Source organism: Molossus molossus, unplaced genomic scaffold (genome assembly GCF_014108415.1).
Source record: "Molossus molossus isolate mMolMol1 unplaced genomic scaffold, mMolMol1.p scaffold_m16_p_4, whole genome shotgun sequence".
NCBI classification, from domain to species: domain Eukaryota; kingdom Metazoa; phylum Chordata; class Mammalia; order Chiroptera; family Molossidae; genus Molossus; species Molossus molossus.
Window position 1 is genome coordinate 43,057,237 of NW_023425377.1, and position 16,743 is coordinate 43,073,979.

Genomic DNA, 16,743 nt, shown 5'->3' on the forward strand with positions numbered 1-16,743 from the left:
CAAGGGACCGCCTCCCGCATGACCCAACCAGGGCGGGGACAAACTGCAACCGAGCTACGTGCCCTTAGCGGGAATCGAACCCTGGACTCTCTGTTCTGCAGGCCGACGCTCTAACCGCCGAGACAAACCGGCCAGGGAAAGCATATGAATTATTTTGAGCTGAAGGTTTTCAAGACCCGGTGAGCTCATGAGAAATTTTACCTCTCAAAGAATTTAAATTAAGGGCCTTGCCCATAATATGTGTTGTCACCATAAATAACTTACAGCAGGACAAACTTCTAATGACTGAACATCTGCTTTTCGTATCATCCTGTAATGACCTTTCTCCCCTCTGAGGCCCAAAGTTACCTTACCTCCTCCTTAACTCAAAATATCACATATATCTCATTTTAACTTCCTGTCTCTGAAACTCTCGTGTGTGGGGTATCTCTGACTCTCTCATGTATGTGGAGTTCCATGCACATGTACATAATTAAATTTGGTCATTTTTTAAAATTAATTTGTCTTGTGTTGAATGTTTCTCTTTCCACCTTCAATGGAGTGAAGGGCATAGTGAAGGCAACATTTTCCAAAGAAAGTACTGCAGAGATAATCCTCATTATCTTAGATAATAATAAATAATTCTTATATCTTACAGTAGCTGGGGGTAGAATATGAGATCAGCATGCAGTTACACCTGGATTATGCTCAACAAATCTTTAGATACTGCCCCAGCTGTTTGTTCTATATCATTCTGGCACCCTGGACATAGCTTCTATTTTATTTAAGTGGAATTCAATTTACACATTTAATCCATTTGTTAAAATTTAATTTAAAATTGTTGCGCATATATTTATTTACATCTGATATTGGCCTCTGTTTCTAGTTGTTTAAAAATTTGATGTCACATCAAGTTTTGAAATTCTTTCTATATTTACCTCATAGATATAGTTTTAAATAATTTATATAATACAGGGATTATTTATATTTTCAAATTTTAAAAAGCTCCCCCTAGGGAATGGTACATTAGGCTAGGAGTCAGAATGCCTGCGTCTTGGTTTGATCTTCTTCTGAATTTGCTGTGAGACCTTGAACACATCTCTGCCCCTCCCCAGAAGATTTCTTTTCTTTTTTATTTTTATTCATTGATTTGAGAGAGAGAAAGATTGATTTGTTGTTCCACTTACTGATGCATTTATTGGTTGATTCTTGTATGAATCCTGACTGGGGATTGAACCTGCAACCTTGCTATATCAGGACAATGCTCTATCCAGCTGAGCTACCAGTCCAAGGAGGGCCACTACCAGCAGATTTCTAGCCAGTGGTTTCCCCCACCTTTAAAGTGCTTTGGGTTGTGCTCTGTTTCTCTCTTGACCCTGAGGATGCTCTTCCAAAGCACTGCTTTATTTTCCACTAGGTGACATCTTAGGCATTGATTTTTTTTTCTTTTTAATCCTTACCTGAGGATATTTTTCCATTTTTGTTCAGTAGAGTGGGAGGGAGAAAGAAGGAGAGAGAGAGAGAGAGGAAAAACATCGACGTGAGAGGGACACATTGAGTGGTTGTATCCCGCACAACCCCAATCAGGGACAGGGACAAATGCAACCGAGGTACTGAGGTACGTGCCCTTGATGGGAAGTGAACCTGCGACTCATTGGTCCATGGGCCGACACTCTAACCACTGAGACAAACCAGCCAGGGTTGCATTGATTTTTTGGGTTCCCTGTAATGAGCTCTGAGAATGAGAGGTATCCTGCCTGCCTCCAGGGGATGCACCATCCTCTCCTGGAAATTTTCTCCTTTGACTTCCCTGGCACCTGGCCCCTCCTCGATAGCTCCTCCTTCCACCACCTCTCAAAAGGTTTGCCTCTGCCCTGTTTTCCTCCCTCTCTAACACCTTTCTGAGATGACATGAGCCACTCTGAAGGTCCTAATGGCCACCTCCAGTCCTGACCTCTCTCCTCAGCCTCAGCTCAATGTGCACTACTAATGGCCACCAAAAAAGGGGAAGCCTGGGGCAGATGCCAAGAGACCCAGGAGGTGCAGAGTCTGGTAGCACTGACCCTCTACTCATACCTTGCAGTTCATGCCATGTTAGAGGGGACATCATTCTGATTTCTCTACTGCTCTTCTCCCTGTCCATAACCCCAGCCCTTTCTGAATCAAGGGAGGGTTCTGAAAATGGCTTCTTTTTATAATAGACTTTTGCTTGTTAAATGTCTTGTTATTGTAAAAATTTTGGAAAATACAAATAAAAAAATATATATATATTCTCCCAGTACTCAATGATAACCACTATTAAACTTTATTGTTTTTTTTTCATGAATATGTAAATGCTTTTAAACATAATTGGAATCATCCCGAATATACTGTTTATAAACTATGTTTTTTCAATTGGCCACATGTCATGACCATCTCTCTGTGTACTGTACAATCTGCATCATCATTTTTATGGGTAGCAGAGCATACACTATCCTATGGGTGTTCAGAAGTGAATTCAGCTTTGTGATTGGACATTTGGGTAGTTTCCAACTTGTCACTATTGTAAATAATATTGCAATGACAATCCTTGTGAACAAATGTGTCCTGATTTTTTTTTCTCCTTTGTGTTAATTCCTATGCAAACCAGCCAGTGGTAGTCAGAGGTTAAAAATTTGTTGAGGTTGTGATACACCTTCCCAAGCTGTCCTTCAGAAAGGGTTTGCAAGTTGTCAGACCCTTGGATGCCCACACTTTCTCCTGATCTCTACCCTGATTTTATTGTTGAGATCATCTGGCCGGACCCCAGACTGAGCTGCCTAGGTGGTCACCAGGAAAACTGGTCTAGATTCTGTGTAAACGAGAATATTGATGGTGGAGTGGGGACTTCCAAGTGAGTGAGGTGAGGTTATGGAATGCTGATTCTCCCTCCTCTAACAGGAATCAGCACCCCTGTGACATGTCTGGGATGGGGGACCCCACCTCAGTCTTTGGAGGCAGGAGACACAAAAATGGGGGTGACATTTAGGTGGTAGCTTCATAGTTCACCAAGATGGGCAGCTAGGCAAAGAAGGGCAGCATTTCTTCTTTTTTTGAATTGCCTGTCCATGTCCTTATTTGTCTTCTTGATTTGAGTTGCATGTCAAAGCCTTTTTCTGTGGCCAATAGTATAAATATTTTCTGCAAGTTATCTATTTACCTTTTAAATATTTTAATGGTGGTTTTTTAACATGCAGACATTTAAATAGTCAGCTCTTCAAATCTACCTGTCTTTTCCATTGTGGTTTCTGCCTTCTTTGTTGTGCTTAAAAAGATTTCCCTACCCCCAGATGGTATAAAATTGACCTAAATTTTCTTTAGTTGTTTTTTGTTGTTGTTGTTTTGCTTAAAGCCTTAAAAATGTGGTATCTTTCCCATTAAATCCTGATCTTGTGCTGGTGGGAGACATATGCATCTGTCTCTTCAGGGACCAGTGCTGGTGGCTTGATCAGCCCTAACACCCAATCGTGTGGACTTAGGACAAATCCCAAGGGCTTCATCTTTATCCTGTGGCTCTGGGGAAATCCCAGGAGCTCACCAGTTGTTTTAGTGGCCTTTTTAAAAGAAAATAATATGTTTGGTAGGCTCATCAGATAATTTTTTTTTTTATCCTCAACCGAGGACAGTTTTCCATTTTTCATTCAGATAGAGTGGGAGGGAGAGAGAGGAAGAGAGAGAGAGAGAAACATTGATGTGAAAGGAACACATCGAGTGGCTGCCACCCGCACGACCAACCAGGGCCGGGGAAAACTGCAACCGAGGCACGCGCCCTTAGCGGGAACCGAACCCAGCTCTCTCTGGACCTCAGGCCAACGCTCTAACCGCTGAGCCAAACCGGCCAGGGCTCATCAGATAATTTTTAATTAAAAGAAATCTTCTTACATAAATGGGTTAATTCATGTCTGACAGCTAGCCGGACAATGGCATTGCTATAGAGCAAGTGCACTCCACGTGGTCAGGGACTTTTTTGTTTATTTGTTCACTACTACATCCCCAGTACCTACAAAATGGCTCCAAAACAGTGGGTACAACATATACTTGTTAACTGAATGAATGCATGAATGACTACTATGTACCCATTTTTTAATTTAAAGGTAATAAAATGGGGGAAAATATTCATGTGGTTAGGTTTAAAAAAGTAGCATACGGTACTGAATAAACAGTATCCATCATTCATTCATATAATAAATATTTATTGAATTGTGCTATGTATGGGGAAAAGATAGGGTTGATGTAAGGATTAAATTAATTAACATACTGTATTAGTCTTCTAGGGCTGCCATATCTACAGAAGGGTGGTTTAAACAACCAAAATTTATTTTCAGTTGGTCTAATCATTAAGACAATATAAGACAATACTAGTGACATATTTCACAAAACTAGAACAAATACTCCAGAAGTTTATATGGAACCAAAAAAGACCTCGAATAACCACAGCAATCTTGAAAAAGAAGAATAAAGTACAAGAGATCACAATACCAAATATCAAAGCTACTGCAATAAAAGCAGCCTGGTACTGGCATAAGAACAGGCATATAAATCAATGGAACAGAACAGAGAACCCAGAAATTGACGCAAGGCAATATGCCCAATTAATATTTGACAAAGGTGGCAAGAGCATACAGTGGCGTCAAGACAGCCTCTTCAATAAATGGTGTTGGGAAAATTGCAAAAAAAAGAAGCAAGAACACCAACTTACACCATACACAAGAATAAACTCAAAATGGATAAAAGACTTAAATGTGACTCATGAATCTATAAAAATGCTAGAAGAAAATGTAGGCAACAAAATTTCAGACATCTCACGCAGCAGAATTTTCACTGATACAACTCCTAAGGCAAGAGAAACATATAACCAAAAACAATATAAGACAGATTAACAAGAGAAAATGACCAATTTAATTCCATACATATGCATGGAACCCCACATATATGAGAGGTTCAAAATCAGGAAGTTAAAATGAGATATAGGTGACATTCTGGGCTAAGGAGGAAGTAAGGTGCCTTTGAGCTTCAGAGGGAGGTAGGTCATTGCTGTATGATAAAAAGAGCAGATGATCAGTCATTAGAAGTTTTCCTTGCCCTATAGGTAGGTCAAAGAAGTATTTCTGGTGATAACTATTATTGTGGGCAAGGCCCTTAATTTAAATTCTTTAAGGGAGAAGTAAAGTTTCTTGTGAGCCCACAGGGTCTCCAATGGCTTCAGCTCAAAATAATTTACATGCCAAAATGACGTATCTTTTTTTTTTAGGAAGAGAGAGAGAGAAAGGTATATAGAGAGAGAAATATTGAGTGATTGTTGCCTCCTATACATGCCCCAACTGGGGATCAAACCCACAACCTAGACACAGGACCTGAGTGGGAATCAAACCCACAACCTTTTGGTGTACAGGACCATGCTTCAACCAGTGGAGCCACCAGGCCAGGGCCAAAGTGGCACATCTTGAGGAAGTCTGTTCAAGTGAATGAGTGAATGAATGAGTGGGAGTCTGGAGGCCAGAACTGCTGGTGACCTGAGGCAGATGCTCTCCCCTCTAGACTTCAGTCTATTGCTCTGTTGAATAGATAATGTTCTCCACATTCTCTGGGCCAGACCCTGTGCTAGGGCTGAAAACATAGTCAGGATCAGCCTGCTTGCCCTCTCAGAGGTGCTAATCTGGGAGAAGATAGGTGTGAACAGAGATGCCACTACTGTGGCTGACCTTACTAACTAAGAGAGAAGTTCAAGGACCCTCCAACCTAGCCTCCATACCTCTGGGTCCTGGGTTCCCTCCTGCTGGGTTCCATGGCTACCACTCCTATGCAGTCTGGAGGCCTCAGAGTCACAACTGCCCAGGCCCACAGATGGAGAGCCACGCAGAGGAAGGAGACCTCGGGAGCCCAGGACAGGAAAGAACAAGTCCCCTTACACAGTGGTGGGAACAGGCCTAGAGAGGAGAGATACCTGGCCATGATCCCACAGCCAGACCCAGGGCTTTCCTGTCCCATCCCTCAGGCAGGACCACGCCATGCTCCAAGAAAAACAGAGAAATACTCAGATAAGCTGTAATCTGCCACAGTTCCGGCTCAGGTGTAATTAAAATATTGACAATGGCAGAGACTTCTGTAGGAAGAGTAACTGGATGCACCATTCTGCAGGAGGCCAGACTAAATGTATCCCATGACATCACTCTAGAGAGGAGGCTGCCAGGAGCTGCTCAAGGGCCTGGAGCAGTTCTACAGCTGAGTGCTGCAGAGGAGGGCGGGGCCTGGGCCTTGCTCCTGGGCCCCACGCTGTGTGAAGAAATGTTTTGCTGGTTTCTGGCCTATGGAGAAATTGTCTGCCCATCTCTCCATGCCAATCTAGTCTGGGAAGATACCTTCTTTCTGCCCGGCCTTCTGGTTCCCCATGGGTCTCCTCTTATAGGAGATGTGGTCTTCAGTTAATCTGATGCCAGTGGATGTGGAGGTGGGGGGAGTGGGTTCTGACAGTCATGTGACACTCTCTTGGAGGAACCCTGCCAAAACTGGAGCATGAGAGATTCCATCCAAGTCCCGATCGGACTGTGCCTGAGTTCCAGCAGGAGCAACTTTCTCAGGCATCCAGATCCTGCGATGAAGATGAAGGTGAAGTGTACTACTATAGTCATGGGAAGCATCTCAGAAGTACACATCTGCACACTTGTACCTACAAGGTGTACACAGACAGCCCTGGGCACACATGTGCTATATACTGACACTGCATGCACAAGCCCCTACCAAATTCGTGCCCCAGCTGTTGATCTGTGAGCACACATGCACACAAGGTAGGTGGTCTCTGGTGGGTCTGAAGAGACCTCTGGCTCTTCCACCCTCTGCTACCTGACCTCTATTCTGTAGCTTCCTATCCTCTTCCTGAGTCAGCTAGTTGCCTGCTGGGAGGACTGCATAGAGAGAGGATCTGGCTGCCTGAGCACTGTCCTTGGTGCTGGAGGCCTAGAGGGATTTGCAGGTTTTGAGAACAGGCAAGAGTATTGGGAGGAGGTGACCTTGAAATCCAGGTGTCGGTCAGGCCTATCAGAATATCTACACTTCTTTCCAAAGAATGTGCAACTGGGCTTCCTCCTTTCAATCACAGACACTGAAACAGAAGATGTCCAACCTCTCAGCCAGGAGTGTGTCCATATGTGGCAATGGGTGGCTGTGTGTCCATTCACTGTAGCTATGAGGTGCCACATATTGTGTATAAAGATCATGCTTGCTTGGGTCCTCTGAGACATCTGGGATTCCATGTGGCTTCCTATGACTAAATGGAGAGCCTGTCTCTATATGGAACCCCCTCTGACCTTAGGTGGCCTCAGATCCAATCTTCTCACAGGGAAGATATAAGGACTGGTGTCCCAGAGGATCTGGGCATTATGTGGCATAGCTGTCCCCTTGCTAGAGCCTAGAAAAAACCTCACCCCTTCTCTGCTCACTGCCTCGCAGCCTTGACATCCAGAGGATCCCGGTGTCCTCAAATTCGGATGGTCTGGTCTGCGTCAATGGTCGCCATCCCACAGGCATGTGTGCCTCCTAGGACTGGTGACCACGACCCCTCTGCCACTCGAGCCTGCCCAGCCATAAAACCAGGGTCGCGCGGGGTACGATTCCCGCATTGGTGGCGTGGGTGCAGTGTCACGCTCCCTCACTGGTCGCCCTTGCGTCTTCTCCCGCCCGTTTCCCCAGAACGCCAGGTCCTGACGTTGGGGGCGAAGGCGGGGGTGGAGACGGCTGGCCAGCCCCGGGCCTCGGCGGTTCGGCTGCGCCTTTGAGGTCGGGGAGCGCCCTGGCCCTCGGGGGGCTTCGTGTAGGCAGAGGTCTCCCGAGCGGAGCGCGCGCCGCCCCCTCCCCCCACGGCTGAGACTCCGCAGCGGCGGCGCGGGGAGGGGGCGCTGCGGAGCAGGGGGCGGGGGCTAAAAATACCCGGCGGCGGCGGCGCGGCGACTGCTGGGGCTGCGGAGCTGCGGGGCTGTGGGCCTGGGAAGCTGTGCCCGGCCGGGCCGGCCCCGCTGACGGACATGCTGACCTTCTTCCTCGTCTCGGGAGGCTCTCTCTGGCTGTTCGTGGGTAAGTTCCCATCCTGTCCTCGTCCCTTATCCCCAGCCCTGGCAAGCTGGGGTCTTGGTCCTGAGTGGGGGTGAGCCCCCAGCCCCAGCTGCTAAGCCGTCCCTTCAAGTCCCCCTCCCCAGTCACCATCCCCCAAATTCTGGCGAGCTTTGGGCGGGTTTAGAAGGCATCTGGGTGGATCTGCAGAAATGAGGGGCTTTGCTCTCTGCGACGACCCCACAACAACCTCCCTCCAGTTCTCAAGGTCCCCTCCCCTGGTGGACCGTCAGACTAGGCCCTGAGCCCATTCGTCCCCCCAGGCTAAGTCCAGGGACAGACAGTGCATTCTTGTCCATCTCCAGGGTCAAAAGCCGAGGGTTTTGGTCCCAGAGATCCCGCAGCAGGTCATCAATATAACCAGGACTGACCTGGGGCTTCCTGATCCTGGGGAGAGAGCCTTCTCAGGACCCCTGCTTGCCCACCCTTCAGCCGCAGTACTAGATTTCTGTTAAGCAGGATTCACTTGGCACCTCAGCTTTGCCCAGAACTTGTGTCCCCATCACCCCTCACAGGAGTCAGCCCCTCACCCCTGCAATCTCTCAGGAGGCTGTGAGGACCTCTTCTGAATCCCTGTTCAGCACACCTCCCCCTTACCTCCATACATACCTGGGGTCTCCCTCTGGCCCATTCATCTACCAGTTCTGCTGCCTGCCCCAGCCCTCCCCTCTGTGAGCCTGGTATTATACCACTAAAGGTTCTCCACCCCACCCCACCATCCTCAGGTGCAGATCCAGTCTGATAATGTATGTGAAATGCTTGAATCTTAAACTGTCCTTAAACCAGACCCAGCCACAAACAAATACTCTATGAATGTTAGTGTTTATTATTTTATATTCAAACAGCAGCATTAAAGGAGGTAATAAGGTTCCTTTTGAGCCAAAGAAAGGGGGGAATTGACCCTTGAAATTCTTACCTGAAACTTTGCATGTTACTTAATATTCACAACAAATCCTAGGCGGTTGGTGGTGCTTTCCCCCTTTTCATTGAGGTTCAGAGATTAATTGACTTGTCCAGTGTTACACAGATAGTATCTGGCAGACCGAGATTCAATCTGAGGTTTTAACTGATCAGTCATTTCTAAGTGGTTGGTGGTCTTAGGCCTGAAACTAGAAAGTTGGTGGGTCAGGTAATCATTCCTCCCACCTGTATCCTGAGTCAGGCCACAGGGACACCTCCTATGAGCTGGGGAGCCGGGGAGGCCTCTCTAATCCCCTTCTCTCCCTAAGCTCCTTCTGTCCACCAGTATCCATGCAGGGCCACTCTGGGCTTGATGTGCTCATCCAACAGGCAAGGTCAGGGCTAGAGCTGGGGTCAGGGGTAAGGAGAAGTTATCAAAAATGATAATAGTAATAGCCACCATTTATTGCCTGGGTGACGGTCTCAGAGACATTCTGTAGAGCTGGGACCCCTTTGCCCTACCCTTAGGAGGCCACCACCCAGCCATGGGCTCAGGAGCAGCTCTCTGGAGCCTTGGTCATCTGTGGCTGCTGGATGGTATCTGAGGGCTACAAGGCCACATGTGTCAGGAGTCATCAATAACCTGTGGGAAAAAAGCCTCTCACAGTGCAGGGTCCCTGTCTGAAAGTGAGGTTCAGCTGGCACATACTCAAATTGGCCTTCTGTCCTGCTTCCTTGTGGAGTGTTTCCCAAAGTGGTCAGGTACCTCCTCAGATGGGGAAACTGTCTCACTGTGGGACTGTACCGGAGCCTTGGAGTGGTCAAGCAAGGCGACCCTTGGTGCAAGTGGCAGCTGCTTCCATAGGGGCCAAACTTCTCAATGAAAACAGGAATACCCTCAAAGATGCCACACTTGGTCTAGGAGACTGAGGCCAGTGTGTGGCACTTATTGGCTAGATCACCTAGACACACACTGGGGCATTCCCAGATCATGTGTCTACTTTGCTTCACCTGGACCGCAGCCTTTCTCTGGGAGCAGAGGAGACTCCTAAGCTAAAACTGAGAACACAGTCTGCCTTGTAGCTGCCACAACCCTTTAGCTCAGCCAGAAACAGGAGAAGACCCCCAAGGTGATATCACCCTTTAGTAGAGTTACATGCTTTTTGCCACTCAATCTGGCCCTAGGGAGATAAGGACTGCCTTTAGGGGGCCACAGGGAGAGAATGACAGACAAAAAGGGTAGGGGAAGCTGCCTGGAGAAGGGACTGACTATCTGGGAGAGGCAGCCATGTGCTGTGCACTCTCAAGCAAGGACTGCATCTGTCCTGCTCCCCACTGGGGAAACCAGCCCACATTTCACCTGTGTGTTGAGTAGTAAACAAGGAAACAGATAAAGTAGATCCAGCATGAGTCAGATTCTATCGCTGGTCTCAGTGCTGTCAGCACTCAGAGGACTATGGGAGCAATGGACTGACACTTCTACCTGCCTCTATGGCACTGTTGTGCAAAGTAGGTGAATTTCTAAGAGGGCACCCCTTTCTCTAGGCTGACACAGCCTCCTGCCCTTGTACAGTGTCCAGTCTGCTCAACCGTATATCCGACCAACAATGACAACTGAGTGGACTTTTGCAGCATAAAGGGGTGTTTATCAAAGGCAGGGAGACCAAACTCCAGGTAGAGAAAGTCAGGCCAGCAAAGATGTGGAGTAAGTACTATGGTAGGGTATGACTCTTCAGGGTCTTGTGACTGGGGAGCCTAGGTTACGGGTGCAGGATGGAATCTGGGTAGAAGGGGGATTCTGGAGGAGAGGCTTTCATTTAGGGGACAGAGAAGCCCTCGATTTAGCTATAGTGACCAGGCTGAGGCAACAAGAGGAGAGTGCAACCTGGGAGAGCAGCGGGAGGCTGTTGTAATGTGTATGAGAATAGATGTGGCCTAAGGGTGATCCATTTGAGGCTGAGCTCCAGCAAGGGGAAGGTAGGAGGCCTCAAGCTGTGACCTTGGGGCTGACCCTGTTGACAGTCAGGTGTGGAAGCCATCTGGCTGTAGGTGTCCAGGGCAGGTGCAGACTTGCACAGTCTGGCTCAGCTCAGCACTATCAGATCTTTCCCCTACCCTGGGCTCCTATAAGGATGGAGGACTGATGTGAGGTCTGGGGCCACGTCAGAGGGCCCAAGGTAGATGGTGAAACTCCAAGCAGAACAGCCGAGGACATACCTCACAAAAAAAAGCCTGTATTTGCACATGGTACACTACCATTTGGGAGAATTCTGACCTCAGTGCCTTCTCACCCTACCTAGCCTGTGGTTGGACACGGGGGTGGTCGCAGTGAGAGCACACTGACACCAGGGGGCAGCAGAACCAGGCCATTTCTGTTCTCCAGATAGTTTTCTGTTCCTTGTGATTATAAGGGCTCTTAGGTTGACCTTCAGAAGGCCAAATTTGGCCCAGCCTCAGCTGGGACCCAGGGCTGTCCCATACACACAGCAAGCAGGATAAGTGAGCATGAAGCTCTGGCTTATGTGCAAAAAGAGGCAACAGTTATAGGTGTTTATACTGGGTAACTAGCCAGTGCCTGGCACATGGTAGGCACCCAGATATTCACTGAATAAAGTACTGTGGGTAGGGAGAAGTTTTTACTGGGGGGGGGGGGGTGTTGCTTCAGACTTGCTGACTAGACTACTCTTTCCCTGAGCACCTGCCATGTGTCAAGCACTGTGTTTTACAATCCCTCAAGCTTTCCTTTCATCTTTTTCACAACACTGTAGTGCTGTTACCCCATTTAATAGATGAGACACTGAGACACAGGGAGGTTCAATGATGAAGCAACTCCTAAGAGCTGTGAGCCAGACCCCACTGTCAGACTTCCAGTCCAGGGAGAGGCCACCAGGTATGATCAGGCAGATCTGAGCTCCTCCAGCAGGCTTGTCTGTGGGCACAGGCAAGGGAACAGTCCTTGAACAGGGAATTTTAAGAGGACAGGTGTGAAGTGGCAAGAGCAGTGGCTGGCACACAGGAAAGGACTCATTCAGTGTTAGCTAAAGTTATAACACATGAGCTAGGCCTTCTTGAAAGGGGGTATAGGGTTCTGACATGCAGAAAGGGAAAAAGGAAAGGAAAGCATTCCAGGCAGACAGACCCGTGTGATTGGCAATAGGGCTAACTGAGATCTAGGGACATACTCTGCTTGGCCAATGAGTTCACCAAGGCTGGACTGCACAGGCCCTAAAATGCCAGGCCAGGCAGCAGGGACTTCATTCTGTATAGTGATTGCATCAAGGTTGTACAGCCCAAACTGGGCATGTGGATGGCCACGGTGACACTATCCCTGCACCGACAATCCACATGCATCCCTCGTGGCATACATTCCACTAACCTGCAGGCTTTTGCCTCCTCCACTAGCCATTTGACCTTCTTGAGGACAGGGCCAAGGTGTCTCTTCTCTGTGCCCCAATCCAGGACCGGGCACCTAGTGTGTGTCAGTGTTATTGCTTACATGAATGATATGAACAGTTCCCTGAGACTAGTTATTTTTACTAATGATATGTTTCATAAGCCACTTTCTCACCACAAGTCAATGAACAAACAACAAACCTTGAGTGTGCTCCTACTACGTGCCAGGCTCTATGCCCAGAAGGGTGCTGATGCCAATATGCCAGAAGCAGTAGGGGAAAGCAGGTGTGAACTCCTTGTAGGCAGAGCCAGGTCAGCCTTCACTGGACACCCCTTAGTGCTGAGAACCCAGAGCAGAAGAGGAGCTCCAGAAGTGTTTGATGAGTGAATGAATGATGGAACCTGCAGCTGCAGGGTGACTGGTTTTGTGGAACATAGTCTTCTCTGAGAGCAAGATTTTATTGTTTCCTTAGAGCTCCAAGTTTCCAGGCTCCCAGCAGGCTGGGAAATCTATCCAGTCAGAGCTGAAAGCAGTCCTAGTCAAGGTCCGCAGCTCACTGGATGGTCTGGTGGGATGGCTCCACTCCCTGCCTTGGCCTGGCCAGAGTCCCTACTAATGACCCATTGGGCCCCAGAAGAGAAGCACTGTGGGCCAGATGATACTTTGGGCCCTGGAGTGGTCCTTTAGCATGCCCAAGGGTCATCCCCCATCATCGCCCAGCTGCCCTTAGAGCCCATAGTCAGTGTGGTCATTCCCAGACCCAGTTCCTTTGTGTGGTTTCTGATTCACGTAAGGCTTAGGGTCTGTGACAGGCAGAAATGGGAAGATGGGAAGTAGGCTGGGACAAATTCTGAGCCAAACTGAGCTAGCTATCATGAGGCCCAACCTGTAATCTCAGAGCCTGAAGGATTTCAAATTTCAAGAAGCTCCACCTGTGCCTCTTCACCTGCTCTTCCTGGAGACACCTTTCCTTTTAGCAACAGCTACTCCAAGCATTTTGCTAGGGATGTCTATGGGAAATTGGGGGTCACTAGCTTCCAACTTTCCTTCTGCCCATTTAGGCACGTAGTCGGAGATAGCTGTCTCCTAGGGCTTTAGAGCATGAAGCCAGGCCAGGATGGTGCCAGTGAGGGAACAATCAACATCTCAGTTTCAGACCCTGGGGTAAGCAAATCTGGGTTGGCACCTGTTGGGCCAAAACCGACCTAGTGATTGATGGCTTTTGGAGGAATGAGACAGGACAGGTTGAATGGGCAGCTCTGGGACAGATCCCATCAACCAATCCCACCAGGGAATACAAACCCTTTCCTCATTCCCAGCACACTGCAGCCTGGCCCACCAGCACAGGAGGTGGATCCCGAGGGACGGAGCAGGATTTGGCCCTGCTACAAAGTCCTGTTTTTGCTTCCAGGATTGTTAGGGCTAAAACTTCCTTGTGGAGTTCCTCCTGACCACCAACCCCTGTCCCAGCCATGGTGATAAACCATTTAGGGCACTGACTACAGATCCTACCAAACAGGCAGAAGGGACAGTGAAATCAACCAGAGATAGGACAGCAAGGCAGCTAGAGGCCACACAGCCAGGACAGAGAAGAGCATGAGAAGGTCAGAGCTGGGACAGAGAGAGCAGCAATAGGATGTGGGCCAGCCAGCAAGATTGGACAGGGAGGTTGACCAGAGGCTGGGATGGCGAGGCCCTAGAGGCCAATGAGAGGAAGGCAGTTATTAGCATGGAGAAGGGGCACTCATCTGGGACCCAAACAGGCCTGTGATGACCCCTTGACTTTGAAAGGGGCAGTGCTTCTGGTCCTCTAGAGCTTGGCCTACTTGAAGCCACCTAGACCCCGGGACCCTGCTTAGTGACTGGAGAACTTCAGTATTAATGGTGACGGTACTTTCCAGCAGATGGGTTTGATGAGCTCAGGAGGACATTTTCAACTCACCTATACTCATTCCCCTGCCTGTAGGCTCTCTCCCCAAGCCTGGCTCTGTGCGTGTGTGTGTGTGTGTGTGTGTGTGTGTGTGTGTGTGTGGAGGGGGCAGTGTGGAGGGGAAGGGAGGGTGGGCAGGCCTTCCCCTGGCCAGCAGGCTGGTGGAAGAATTGGATACATGGGTCTCTGATATCCTTGACACAGGTCAGATGGCAGAGAAGGCAGTGACCTGTGAAACCTCCCTTTCCATGTGAAGTATCTTTTCTCTTCTGGCCTGGGGCAGCTCCATGAGCTCTCTGTGCACCTTGTGTGGCCCCAGCTGACAGTAAGAAGACCTGAGGAGAGGGGCAACTAGACGGCCATCAGAGATGGGCACTTTTGGGGGGCTGAGTGGCTGACAAAACCCTCTTCTCTTGGATTGCAGGATGTCTGTGGAGTGTCCACTGACCCCCTGTTGGTTCAGAATTCCTTCTTAAGTGGTTTTGTTCTAGACTGCCTCTCAGGCTAAACAATTTTGCTGTGTCATTGTCTCCTGTTAATGGGAGTCAGTAGCAACCATACTCCATAGGGTACAGGTTTGTGCTGTGGTTAATGGACAGCTCCTGGTGGCCCTGGTGTGTCAGCAAAGCAGCATTTCTGGCCTCTGAAAGTCTGAACGAGATTGAAGTCTGACCTTGTCATGCTGTCTCTGTTGAGGAAGGAGTCCAGCCCTGGAGTGTTCCAGAAGCTGGTGATGGCACACACTGGGCTGGGGGATACCACAAACCCTGCTCACACCCCGAAGGCACTGGTGGCAGCAGCACTGTCGGTGGCAGGCAGAGGACACAGGTGGCCTCCATTCCTAAGTGTCCTCTCTGTGCACTACAAGGCCTTTTGTTTAACATCACATTTTCTTTCCCGTTTCTTTTTCCATGTTTACCATCAACACGATGAGAATCACCTAAGTTTCCTTGCATAAAAATAAAAGTTGCTACCTCAGGCCCACCCAGTGTTATTTTTGAAAAGGACAGAACCAACAGAACATCAGAATGGGCCATCCCATTCCTTGGTCCCACCCCCACGGTCTGACACGGCGCTTTCCTCAGAGGCCACAGTGCCTCCAGCTCCCTCTGGAAAAGGGTGGATTCAGTGAGAATCCAAGTGGTAGGTGTTCTGGGTGGGTCAGCATGAGCAACTTCTAACAGCCTTCCTGGGCCAGCCAGGGCCTCATTTTACTTTGGTCTGAAAGAGATTTTTGTTTTCTGATGAGAACAGCCCCAGCCTGGCCAGGCCGGAGCCAGTGGCAGGAATACAAGCCCCTTCCTGTGACAGGCCTGCCAGCATCAGGTCCTCCCCGCCTCTCCTTGGCAGGCGGTCATTTGCATACTTCCCATTCACCCTGGCCTTGAAAAGGAGGCCGGAGTTCTCAGTGCTCCCTGCCCAGCTGAGGGCTGAGCTACTTGAGCCTGGCATTAACCCTGTGGACTCCATGGGTTCCTACTGGCCAACAACAGGACCTGGCAGCCGGAGGGCAGTGAGAGGCAGCAGCAGCCACTGTGTGGCCCTGGCCTCCGGAGAGATGATTCCGAAGGTGGCAGATCCCCTCGAGCAGCACAGCCTTCCACAGAACTGAGTGCAATTCAGATTTGTTTCTGCTTGTGGCAGGCATTCAGAAGAGAAACTTTGTCAAAGTATGAGGAAGCCAGGACATTAAGCTAAATCAGATTTGCCAGAAAATTTATCTTTAATCAAAAGCAAAACTCTCTCTTTTCTCTGCTCATTATCTATTCTATGAAAAAACAATGACACCTGGAATGGTGGGGAAAGGATGCATGTTGGCTTCTGGCTGCAGCAGCTGTCCCTTTGGCAGGGATGTAAGGGCACAGCTTGCCTAGGGCACTTTTACATCACGAACCCCAGCTACTAGGTCAGGTGAGCTGGCGGTGCCATTAGCTTGCGGCTGTGATTTCAAAGGCATGAGACATATAGACAGTACCAACCACAACCTTTCTCCTTCTGCAGCTAAGTGGTGTCCTCCCAGCCTCAGTTTCTGGCACCTGTTCTCAGTGCAGCCAGGCCTCTGCCTCCTTCCTAGGAGCCCAACATTTTACAGGCTCTTCCTGTAACTTAATGACCCACTTCTGTCACTCCCTTCTTTTCTCAGAACTCTCCTTCCTACCCGGCTCCTAATCCTCTATGCTCCCCCTCTCTGACTAAGGATGTGCCTTAGGTTCTGTCTTTCATGTGCTTCTCTCTGAGCAGAGTGTCCCCAGATGCTCCTGAGTGAAAAAGCAAGCAACCAAATCTCTCTTTCTCCCCCCAGCTCAGTAGCCCCAACCATATCGGAGCAGGACCCTCCCTTTTTTAAGGATCTTCCTACTAGCTGGAGGAGGTCACATCCTGTACCCTGTGGCCTGGCCACCTAGAGCTGAGCTCTGAG

At 48.9% G+C, this 16,743-nt stretch overlaps 1 protein-coding gene across 3 annotated transcripts in view; it reads left to right on the forward strand.

The window, feature by feature from the left end:
• Window positions 1–7,949: 7,949 nt before the first annotated feature.
• ACSL6 (acyl-CoA synthetase long chain family member 6) overlaps window positions 7,950–16,743 on the forward strand; it is a 75,838-nt gene continuing 67,044 nt past the window's right edge. For all 3 annotated transcript variants that reach the window (XM_036240816.1, XM_036240814.1, XM_036240813.1), the window contains exon 1: window positions 7,950–8,064. In XM_036240816.1, coding sequence (XP_036096709.1) covers window positions 8,016–8,064 — 49 coding nt within the window. In that variant the 5' untranslated portion in view covers window positions 7,950–8,015. The remainder of the gene's footprint in view (window positions 8,065–16,743) is intronic.